Here is a 12,404-nt window from a genome sequence, read left to right as displayed (position 1 = left end):
ATTGCTGTAATCCAATCTGGATGTTATCAAGCCCTGAATCAGTAGCTTCCTAGATGTTACAGGTAAAAGAGGGAAGATTTTTCGGGCAGACCGTAACAGGGCGAAACACACTCCTGCAGTTTTCTTAGCATGGGTCCGAAATGACAGGTCTTGCTCTAACCAGACTCCCAAGCTCTTAATCACCTCTTTGGGGTCCGGGAGATCTCCCATACAGCTCGGCCAGCTGGACAAAGGGAGAAGAGGAGTTTTGCTCCCTAGCAGCATTATTTCCGTCTTCGAGCCGTTCAGCTTAAGGGCGGATTCTTCCATCCAGGTGTGAACGTCCGACAGACAGGAGTGCAGAATATCCGGATTCTCAGCCAGTTGGGATGAAGAAACCACCAACTGCGTGTCATCCGCATAACTGACGATCTTGATGTCATACGGGGCAACTATATCCTCCAGGGGGGCCATATATACATTAAATAATGTAGGTCTAAGAGAGGAGCCCTGTGGCACTCCACACTGGAGGGGGATCGGCTTAGGTATGTTCGTCCGGTAATAAATGATCTCAGCCACTGCATGGCAACCCCAGAAACGCCCACCTCAACCAGCCGCCGGATCAACACCTGATGGTTCACGGTGTCAAACGCCGCACTGAGGTCCAGGAGGACCTCTGCCACTGACCCTCCTGAATCCAGAATGCGTCTGGTATCATCGACGACCGCCAAGAGGGCAGTGTCGGTACCCTGACCTGGGCGGAAACCGGTTTGCGAAACTCGGAGCAGTTCGTTAGACTCCAAGAAGGCTGACAGTTGTTGGTTGACCAGCCGTTCAGCGATTTTGCCGAGACCCGGCAACAGAGAAATGGGCCTAAAGTTAGACAAGTCCGAGGGATCCAAGTTGAGCTTCTTTAAAAGCGCCTTAACAACCGCTGTTTTCCAGGTAGGTGGCACCAGGCCCTGGGCAAAGGAAGCGTTCATTAAGTCTGTCACGGGAGCCACAATGGAAGCTGCTGCTTGTTTAAGGAACTTCATAGGGACCGGATCCATAGTGGAGCCACTTTTCAGGGATGCTAAGGCTTTGGCAACTTCGGTCTCTGACACTGGGTCTAGCCAGCGCTATATAAAGCTCTTTAAATACATAAACAAATAAAATAAATTGCTGGAAACCTTTTAGGTTACTGTTGTCCCTCCCTTCATTTTCAATGCTAGGAAACTCTTTTTGAGTTGCCATGCACTTTAGAAATTCATTGATAAATTGATTGCTAAACCGAGAATGTATATGGAATAGGTGCACGGAGGTGTGAAATGCTTATGCATCTGATAGAGACTTCCAGCAGCAGATTTCTTACCTTTGAATTACCCCGGGCACCAGACTGTATCCTACATTTTTTACATGAGCAGTATCCCTGCGGCTCAGTGTGGTCCATGCCAGAATTAGTGCCTATATAGGCGCCACATAGATGCACTGACATCAGTTCTTTTCTTTCCGAACCAGTCAGTGCAGATCCTGGAAGACCTACCCCATAGTAATTTTTGATTAAATTTTTTTTGATGTTTTGTAGAAGTTTTTTGAGGTCTACCTCCTGGTGTGGCAGGCATGTCATCCAAAAAGGCCAACTTTAAGCCCTGCAGCACTTGTCACTGCCAGATGCCAGTGACGGACCCACATCTTGTTTGGCTCTGGTGCCTCCAATGGGCCATGACACAAAGGCCTGTTTACCATGCACCCGAAGTCCTTGAGGAAGCGCTCCCTCAAGCTTCAAGTGACTTGACACTTGATGCCACTACGATCGAGGTCCTGTTTGAGAGGAAGGTCTCGATAGGGGTTGCGGAGTCCAATGTCGTGGTCACACTCCAAATCTTCGAGTCACTAAGATATGTCCCACTCCCACAACAAGAAAAAGAAACGTGCTTCGACTTCACTTCATCTGTCGGTCGACGAGACAAGGGAGCGTCGCGTCTAGAGGCCTGGCTCGGCGGTTAAGCCAGTGCCTGGGCCAACTCTACACCTCCCTGAATTTCCTGGAGTCGGAGGGAACCTCGCCCAATTAAAATCTTTTTATGAGGCTATGCACCTCATATTTGGACGGTTTGTTATTTCTGGCGCATCTTCAGGTCCTGCGGGTTCATGAGAGGCACCTACTGGATATATGCCAGTGCCATTTAGGCCCCAGGGATCCACAGATGGATCCAGATCAGCTCTGGTCGTGCCACCCTGACCTTCCTGGAAGCTGATTGCGAGTCTGAGGCTCCTATCACTGCTGGCGCTGACTGGCCGTGCCATCCCCATCCTCATCCCCGACATGGAGCCCGGGGGCGTCGTCCGATGTTGGCTTTGGCACCTACTGAAGCCATGCCATCTAGGCCAGAGCCGGAGCCCTATTCTTATGGGCTTGGACTCAGGAAGAAATGGGAAGGGTCCCTGGACCCTGAAGAATACCAGCCTTATGAAGAACAAATGGACTGATGTGAGAATCTGGGTGAAGCCAATGGACTGGACAATTCCCCAGATACCGGCATGCTTTCTCCCCCTACTGTGGCGATAGAGGAGGGAGCTTCATTTGCAGTGGTTGTGCAGAGGGTGGCTGAGGTCCTAGACCTTAGTTTGCCCTCAGTGGCAGTTAAGACAGTAGTCTTTATACAAATAATGGTGACAGTGGTCAAACCGTTAAGCACGCACATCACAAATTCAGGGTATGTATGAAGACACGGTCATAAAGTAATGTGTGCTCAAATTGACATACAACACTCTGTCACCTATTTAGTGTTTAACCATTATAATAAAGAAAAAACTTTCAAATATTCATAACATAATAAAAATTTCCAGAGCACCACATAAATAAAGTGTCATGGTCCGTCAATCCGACAAATCCAATAGCTGTCTTCATAGAACAGAAAATGGTAGTGCATCAATTAAGGTCCAAATATGAAAACACAGTGTAGGTCTGTAGTTTCAACAGCTTTTATTTCTTAAACACTCAAAGTGATTGGAATCCAAAAAAGAAACAGCCGACACTTGTTTTGTCATTTGGCGACTTTTTGAAGGCTCAAAATTCTTATGGAAACAATGTGCTCCAAACTGCATCTAGCACCGAGAATGTTTTCATTCAAGTTTGCCTCAGAGCTCCGATGGGAATCAGTTTATTAAGATGATTTCTCAAGAGTAAACCATACAATTCAGAGAAGGATTCTGAGTATCTCAAAAGAGTGCTGAAGTCAAAAAAGCAACATAAGCTAATTATTGTGTATTTGAGTTGCTGCCAATCCCGAAGCTTAGCATTTCCGGTGATGAACACAGCATAGACATGATCTCCCGTTGAGAAAACAGTGATTCAACTATGCCATTCACTGAAACACCAATCCATAATACAATTTACAATTGGAGCACTTTCACTTTAATGCTGAACAGTAGTGAGAAAGTGCGCAGAGACACTAAACCTGCAAAAAACAGAGACAAAACCAGGAGGTCAGAAAGCAAAAAGACAGGGGAAACACGCCAAAAGATACCAGTTCTAACACAGACCATGACACTTTAATTGTGTGGTGCTCTGAAAATTTTTATTAAGACTAATGTCTTGATGGAAGTGCTTCAGCCAGGAGTGTGTTCATCCGAGCCGCTCCTCCCTTTTAATGAGGCATTCACTGACATCCTGCTTGGGACTTGGTCCAAGCCCAGCACTGGGACTCCTGTGAACAGGATAATTACCTGCCACCTTCCTAGTCCACTCAGGTACAATCATGGATGCCCAGTGGGCGGCAGAAACCACCATCACCCGCCCAGGTGACAGTCCATAACATCGGACAGGTGGGTTTTGCAGATTGTCTGAAGAGGCTACTTCCCCTCTCTCCATGCCACCTACATATGATCAGCTGACAGAGCACCACCTATCTATTCTCCTGCATGAAGTGAAGGCTCTTTTGGCCAAAGGAGCCATAGAGAGAGTGCCAATGCCAGAAATGGGTTGTGGTTGTTATTACCCCAACTTTCTGGTACCCAAAAAGGACGGAGGCCTTCGTCCTATCCTAGACCTGCACTCTCTCAACTTCTTCCTCAAGAAGGAGAAGTTCAAAATGCTCACTCTAACTCAGGTCCTATCTGCCCTGGACCCAGGAGACTAGATGGTTGCAGGATGCATATTTCCATATTCCCCTTCTGCCTGCCCACGTCGTTACCTGCTGTTCGCGGTGGACCAAGAGCACTTTCAGTTCAACATCCTCCCTTTTTTTTCCTCACCAGCGCCCCTCGGGTGTTCACCAAGGTGATTGCGGTGGTTGCAGCTCATCTACAGAGATCAAGTGTGTGAAACTTCCCCTATCTCGACAACTGGCTGCTGAAGGCGGCTCGTCCCAGGCTGTCCTCTCCCACCTCCAGACTACAGCGGACATCCTGCATGCGCTGGGGTTAACTATCAACAAGCTAAAGTCACACCTGACTCCCTTTCAGGTACTCCCTTTCCTTAGAGCAATTTTGGACATGGTTAAGTTTTGGGCCTATCCTCCTGAACGGCGAGTCCAAGATATTCAGGTTATGATACTGATGTTTCAGCCTCTATCCTGGATTTCAGTGAGACTGACTCTGAGGCTGCTGGGAATCATGGCCTCTGCATCCTGCTGGTGACACATGCCTGTTGGCATATGCAGGCTCTACAGTCGGATCTGAAATTCCAGTGAGCCCATCATCAGAAAAATCTCTCCGACATGGCCCAATCTCGGAGGGAACTGCATAAGATCAGCAGTGGTGGTTAACAAATCACACGATTGGGTCATCGCTAGACCCCTCCCCCTTCCCCAGCCAGATCTCACAGTAGTGAGAGATAAATCATTCCTGGGATGCGGCGGCCATCTGGGAGAGGTGGAGAACAGAGGACCCTAGTCTACAGTGGAATACAGACTCCATATCAACATGTTGGAGCTCTGTGTGATCCGGTTGACATTAGAAGCCTTTCTCCACTTCATCCAAGGAAGGCTGATGCAGGTGTTCATAGACAACACTATTGCCATGTGGAGTTGCAACGAACAGGGTGATGTGGTGTCGTGGACCCTTTGTCAAGATGCCCTGCGTCTCTGGACATGGCTAGAACAGCGGGCATATCCCTGGTGGTTCAACACCTGGTGGGTTCTCTTAACATCAGAGCAGACAAACTCAGTTGAAGATGCCAAACTAATCATGAATGTTATCTCCATCCGGAGGTGGGGCAAGGAAACTCACTGTGTCTACCTTTATGCATCTTTGACTTTTTTCCCATAGGATTGTATTGTGTATAAAACTGCACCGGTTTGAACATTTATTTACCTGTGAATATTTTTATCGAAAACTGCACTTGCCTTGAAACGAAGTTCTTGAGTTTGAAATATATATAAAAAGAAGTGTTATTTTACTAAATTGGTCTCGGGTTTGTTCTTTGTGTGTGTATCTCATTTATTGCCTCTGTGAGTACAACAAATGCTTAGCACTACCCTCTGATAAACCTAACTGTTCGCCCACACTACCACAAAAGAGAGAGTTGATATTATCTACTATTGTGTTTGTAAACCATTTGGGGACCCACTGAACTCTTTGCACAGTGTACTTCATTATAGTATACTCTATAAAGAGCCAGCTTCCTGCATTATGTTACTAACTAAGCGGTACAATTCTCCAAGTGAAGTAGCACTAATGAGTGGATGCAATTCTCAAGACTAGGTCTAGTTAGGAAGCGAATGGACACAATAGTTCACGAGAAGTCTACTTAATCAGTTAACATGATACTGCAGGTAAGCGCTAAATGACGAATAAACACAGTACTCCTGGTGAAGTGTAAATGTATATAGCAAGTGTCTTGAGTGCTCCTTGTGATACATCGCTATAGATATTATGCAGTAACCTATTTGAGGTCAGTTAATTATTTGAGACATTGCTCTAGGCGAGATCGTAAAACCCAGTGAATGCTGTTCTCCAAGATAGGGCAAGTGAATTAGTGCACACAATACTTCAGGGGAGATCTCACTATTGATTAAGATCACTACCACAGGTGAGGTGAAGTTTATTTGAAGGCATAGCAATGCAGGTGAGCTTTAGTTAGTGATTGGACACAGTTTTCTAGATGTGGTCGAGTAGTTACAATACCCTATGTATAGATTTACCTCATGTAATATAGGACACTGGCAGAAGGCAACAGACTACCGAGCCTCAGAACATGAAGTTCACTATTTCTAAAACAAACTCCTTGTAACTGACTTGATTTCTTTGTCTTCATTGTGAACGTGATATGTTAGCTGTGGATTAAGCGAAACACTTCCGGGAAGAGTTTCTCAAAGGGTGGAATTGGCTTGCTAGAGTGTCACCTCCTGTGGTTATGATGCTCTTTAGCTCTGGTGTCCTAGTCACACAACTCCTCTAACCTCTGTTTCATTGTATTCCCTTTAGATTTGATACCTTTAAATCCAAAGTTGAGAGTCTACGGCTGAGCTCGTACCTGAACCAAGTCCCAGAAGGAATGATCCTATCCATAGCCATTAACGACGAAGGCTCGAAAAACTTAGATGAGACAGCTAGGAAAGCCGTCACAAAACTAGGTGGCAAACGCTTCCAGCATCTTGGGTTCCGGTACGTGCCTCATATCTCCAAAAACAGAACAAAAAGAACTCAGATATCAGTGAGATAAAAAAACTCAGTTAACCAACTCAATTAAGTATTTATAAGGCCCATAAAGCATCACTGTAGATGTTCTGTTCTTTCAATTGTTCACAGCACACTTTTGACTGTGAATATAAGGTAAACAGCCATTGCAACACAGCTGTTACCCAGCAAGTCATTATATCGCATATGTTATAACGCATAGCCATTACTACGCATACCATTACATCCCATGTGCTTTTACAACGCATGCAATGTAATGGCTATCCACATTGTTGTGAGGAAACTGAGGCTGTTCCATTCCTCACAACGATGTGCACTGCCCCTCAGACAACGCTGAAACAAGGAGAGAGGAACCATGAGGAGAGAGAGGTAAGGGGGATTGCGCTTGGGGTTACTTTTTTGGGTTTAGGGTTGTGTCGAAGTAGTGTTGCAATGTTTGTGTAGTGTAGGGTTGTGTTTTAGGATTTAGGGTAGTGTCGGGGCTTGTGTAGGGTGGTGTTTGAGTGTAGGGTCCGGATTGGGGGTAGGAGGATGGTCGTGCTGGAGGTAGTGTTTTAGGGTAGTGTGTTTGTGTAGTGTAGGGTAGTGTTTTAGGATTTAGAGTAGTGTCGGGGGGTCTTGCAGGTTAGTGTTTGAGTGTAGGGACCGGACTGGGGGTAGGGGAGGGTTGTTCTGGGGGTATTGGTTTCAGGTAATGTTGTTGTGTTTGTGTAGTGTAGGGTAGTGTGTTACGTTTTAGGGTAGAGTCAGGGGTTGTGCAGGGAAGTGTTTGAGTCTAGTGACCGGACTGGAGGTAGGGGAAGGGTCATGCTGGGGGTAGTGTTTTAGGGTTTAGGGTAGTGTTGTGGGGTTTGTGTAGTGTATTAAGATTTAGGGGAGTCTCGGGGGGTCGTGCAGGGTAGTGTAGTGTTATTGTAGGGAGAGGACTGGGGGTCGGGGAAGGTCGTGCAGTGGTACTACACTAGGGTTTAGGGTATGGTAGGGTGGAGTCACTTACCTTGCAAAAGTTTACCATGAGTAAACCTTTACCATGCATGCCTGTGCGTTGTAATGTCATGCGTGTAAAGGCATAGTCGTGGTAAAATTTTGCGTTGTAATGGTGTGTGTTGTAATTTACATCGTGCATTAATACCCGCGTTGTAATGGCATGCGTGGTAATGCTATGCGATGTAAGGAGTCATTTTCGAATATAGAGGTGGTAAATATATTGGGGAGCTCTGGAATGAAAGAGCTAAGATTTCACATATCATGTCTCAGTGTAGCATAAACGGGAGGTCTCTGCCTATCCAATACAACGAATGATCTAATTTTTGTGGCGCCAAATTGGTCTGACAGATTCAGAAATATTTTCAAGCACTCAGATTCCTGTCAGTCCAGGGATATGTAGAACAGATGCTCGCTAGAACAGAGCCATTGTAACCACTTCCTTCGTGCCAGGGCTTCTGTGCACTTCGTCGCTGGTGGAAACTCCTATGGACCACTTACACACGGTTTCTACTATACAATGCTGTGTAATATATAGGTTTTTTTCTACATCTTTCTACGTATGCCAACTGAAAAAAATTGAAATTTCTACTGGTTAGTTAAAAATACCAATAGACCAAATAACCAACATTGACCAGTTCTGAGAGGCAACTGTAAACAATTAGAAATTTCAATTAGAGTTTTGAAAATTCTGTTGCCACAGATCGCAGAAAAAACCTTGTGAAATATTCTACGGTCATACACAATATTTACCACTTTTATCAAAGTAAAACATGACTATACTTAGCATGAACTCTCTAGTGCAATATTAACAACACTGCATTTCACGGAAATCAAGCATAGCAAACTCTTCAGCATAAAATAACAAGTATTCTTTTACCTAGAACTAGAATGACGAATGGAATATTACTTTTAACCTTCGGCACTTGGTCACATTGTTTTGGATTCAGGCAATCTTTCTCGTGAATCAGAGTTCTTTTTACTGAAATACTTTTAACCACTAGTATTAAAAAAACAACAACATAGCAGTAAAAGGACAAGGGTAGTGCACCTCTGTAGACAGCAGGCTAAAAATAGAATATGTCAAATGTGACTAAACCTATTTTCATCAAACGTAATTGAATTCCAGTCACTATAAAAGTGGATGTGCCTGCTGAGGGTGGTGGTTTGTCGTTGGTGACTAAACACTAGTTGTTACCATCACCACTCTCTTTCTGACTGTTTGCCTCTGAAATAGAATTAGTATGTATTGAATGCCCTGTTAGCTGGTGTACTGCTACAAAAATGTCTACAAATAAGGAACCATTAAAAACCACAACTTTTCAGTTCATATGTTGAACTGCAATTTTGATAGTACAATAATCTTTACGTTATTGTGACTAAGTAAAATGTAATAATTGTATTCAAGGCACATCGTCAGTGACTAACTTGCTTTTATTACCGAGGACCTGCGTTTGCTTTATCTTGAATTAGTTCTGCATTTCGTAGCAATGCAAGTAACCCTTCGATAGCAAAAGAGCAATTTTTTAATCAATATGGTCCTCTCCTTTAGCCCTTTCTCCCATCACCTACATATCATACTCTCCTTGGTAACCATGGAGTCTGCTTCTGTAATGACTCCTGGTGGTGGTGTTAACCGCAGCAAAATCTTGCTGCTTTTATTTTCCGTCCACAAACTCTAAACCCACGTATTTATAAACACATAAATAGCACTTTTAGGTCTCTTCCCTTATTATTTTTAAGTACATTGCCTAAACTTCTGAGGCCTACAAGCCCCCTGCATGGCATATTTATGTAATAAAAAGAAGGTCGGTCTTGTCTTGGGAAAAACTTGTCGGGTTTCCCTAACAAAAAATCGCTCAAAAAATCAGGGGATATGGGATTCAAGTGAATACTTTCGTCAAATTTAATCCCAGGGCCCATATTTTGGAAGTTAAATTAGCACTGAATACACCCTGTGTTATAAATATAAATGCTCAACAAGAGGAACTTCTTAACTGTTCAAAAACACGAAGGTGTTGACAGCTGCTGGCAGTGAGCCAAATTCCTATTTTACTGTCTTAATCTTTAAATATCCCACATAAGACTGGAAAATTTCAATGGATGCATCATCCCCAAATTTAGTAAAGTCGCCTAGATTGACAGTAACTCCTATTCTGTCAAATTTCTAAAACACTGATTATTTTTTGGCAAAGGTATAGAGGACTGACATAGTTTACTTAATGCTGAACCATGCCCGTGACCTTATGCAAAGTATGTAGATATGAAGAACTACATTCTATCTATGCATGTATAAATAGGCATACAAATACACTGAAATTCTTTGTTGGCAGAAAGTCATAATAAAGTATTGAATGAAGTCCAACCCCTCATCAAATTTGCAACAACCGGCCACTTCTCTCCGTTTGTGCCAATTTATGCTGGCATTCATTCAACGACACGCCAAACACACTGTTCTATTAATGGAGACTGAAGTTTCTGCTGCCTGGAGGACAGTGGAGTGCGGACACACATTATGCTGTAATATTCACTCACCCCCAGGAGGAATGATCCTCCTTATTTGGAGATCAGCCATTACTCTTCCATGCTACGCTGTATGATGTGCATTATTGAGTAGGGACGTCCCTATTGTGTCCACTCAAGGTTTCCTAGAATGTTTTTAACTTTGACAGTTGTAGAAATGTGCTAAAAACCTCAGAATCCATGAATTGGTATCTTAAATGAGTTTCTTGACAGAAGAGTGCCTGCCAGAACTAACAGACTGTTTCACTTTGTACTTCAGACACCCCTGGAGTTTAATCGCAGTGAAAGGAGACCCGTCCTCATCCGTCGAAGATCACGTGGAATATAATGGTAATTCACGGCGAAGAGGGGGTCCCTTCTCTCCCAGTCTCCATCTTTGAATGTCACAGTCTGATCTCCATTGAATATTTTGAACTCAAGTTGAGCATAACTGGGTCTGATGTGCTTTATTGTCTGCTTCACCTGCTGATCGTAGTTTGAGTAGAGGTGTGTGAAATTTCTGTAATTACAAGAAATTTCTAGAAAACTATGCAACAGTACATGTCATTACACAAAACGCCAATCCATTATTTAGCGCTATATTTTAGTGCACAATGCGCCTTTGTGTCAGGTTTTGTCACAAGAAATCATTTTGTGCTCAAAAAAATAGCACGAAAAACACAATTGTGGCTTACAACAGCCATGAGCACTCTGATTGTCTTCGTTGCTCCTCTGCACTCGCGCTATATTTTGCCATGAAGGACAGGACAGTTCGGCGAAGTGGTGTAGTGGTGTCATTGCATATAACAAGCATAACTTGAAATTCATGAAATCCAGCGACTATCGCCAGGGTGATTTGAATTTAATTTGAGTCTAAATTTGAGCTCTCCATGATCTTTTAGTAGCCACTCAAACTTCTCCATGCATGTATCAGGTTTTAGTTCGTTCATACAGCCCTTCTTCCCTTGGTCTTTTGGTAGCAGTTGAAGCTCTCTCGGTGTGATAGCTGCAGTCTACAATTCCACCAATGTATGCGTTCCACTCTGGTGTCCCGATTGGGCTTCCTTGGGTTTGTTAGTCGCTATCTGGGCTCCCATGGGAGAAATAGTTTGAGCATATGTCACTTTCAGTCCAAGCTCCCCTGGGTCTGTTAGCTACAGTATGAGCAGCCCCTGGGTATGTAAATGACAGTACCTCTCCAAGGTTGGATTGTTGCATCCAGTCATCCTAATGCATTAATTGCCTGTCTCGTTTTTTTAAACTGCCTGACCTCTTGTGGGTATGTTGGTTACATTTTGACTGAGTACTGTGTGACATTACAGCCTAAGCTCTTCCAGGGTGTATTGATTGCCTGTATGTTTCTTTAATATAGATTAACTTCCCTTGGATGTGTTAGTTACATATAGACGTCTTAGTGGGAGATACTGCAGCTACTCTAGGCTGTATTATTTGCTTTTTTGTGTTGTTACTTCAGTATGATTGACCTTCCCTGTGTGTCTGTTACGTCCTTAGGGGCAGATTTACAAGCCCTTTGCGCCACTTTTGCGTCATTTTTCCAATGTTAATAATGACTCAAAAGTGGCGCAAGGGGCTTGTAAATCTGCCCCATACTTCCTTGTGGGCAATATTACTGCCTAAATTGCTCGAGGGAGTATTATTCGCCCCTTTGTGTATTTGAAGCTGCCGCACCTTGCCTGGATGTGTTATTTTCATATTGACTTCCTAGTGGGTCATATCTCGGCATAAGCTGCTCCATGATGGATTACTTGTCGTGTTGTGTCTTTAATATATCCGGACTTCCCCGGGGTATGTTAGTTACATACTGACGTCCTAGTGGGGGATAATACAGCCTGAGCTCCCCCAGGTGCATTAATTGCTTGTTTGCGTCTTTAATATAGTCTGACCTCCCATACTTGTACTAGGTAAAGCCTACCCCTTCGGTGTTTTTCCTTACCTATAGATATGGGTTCACCCAGGTGTGCAAGTGGCACCCTGAGGGGACTAGCTGGGTCAGGCAGGTGTATTTCATCATCTCTAAGATTCACCCCTGCAACATTCCTCTGATGTTTGCATCTTGTAGTGTAGGTGATGTTACATTGACCATGTCTTGGCTTCTCTATTGACGTTATTATCATTGTTTCATGAACAGGTTTTAAAGGCTCTGCTGTTGCCAAAGTCTTCAAACTCTTCCAGGCGGAGAACGGGGAGCACTTCAATGTGTCTTCGGTCAGTGAGTGGATTGAAGGTGAGAAATGTGTTCTTGTTTCATACACTTAGCGAGTCCCTGATTTTTTTTGTCAGTGTTCACACAGGCT

General features: G+C 44.0%; 1 protein-coding gene across 1 annotated transcript in view; it reads left to right on the top strand.

The window, feature by feature from the left end:
• CEMIP (cell migration inducing hyaluronidase 1) overlaps window positions 1-12,404 on the top strand; it is an 857,787-nt gene that overhangs the window by 496,631 nt on the left and 348,752 nt on the right. Inside the window, exons 6-8 of the mRNA XM_086957874.1 lie at window positions 6,391-6,570; window positions 10,370-10,440; window positions 12,239-12,334. Of these exons, the coding sequence (XP_086814000.1) occupies window positions 6,391-6,570; window positions 10,370-10,440; window positions 12,239-12,334 (347 nt within the window). The remainder of the gene's footprint in view (window positions 1-6,390; window positions 6,571-10,369; window positions 10,441-12,238; window positions 12,335-12,404) is intronic.

This window comes from Lissotriton vulgaris, chromosome 2_1 (assembly GCF_964263255.1).
Source record: "Lissotriton vulgaris chromosome 2_1, aLisVul1.2, whole genome shotgun sequence".
NCBI lineage: Eukaryota > Metazoa > Chordata > Amphibia > Caudata > Salamandridae > Lissotriton > Lissotriton vulgaris.
Note: the sequence above shows the minus strand (reverse complement) of the source record. Positions and strands in the feature narration are given on the sequence as shown.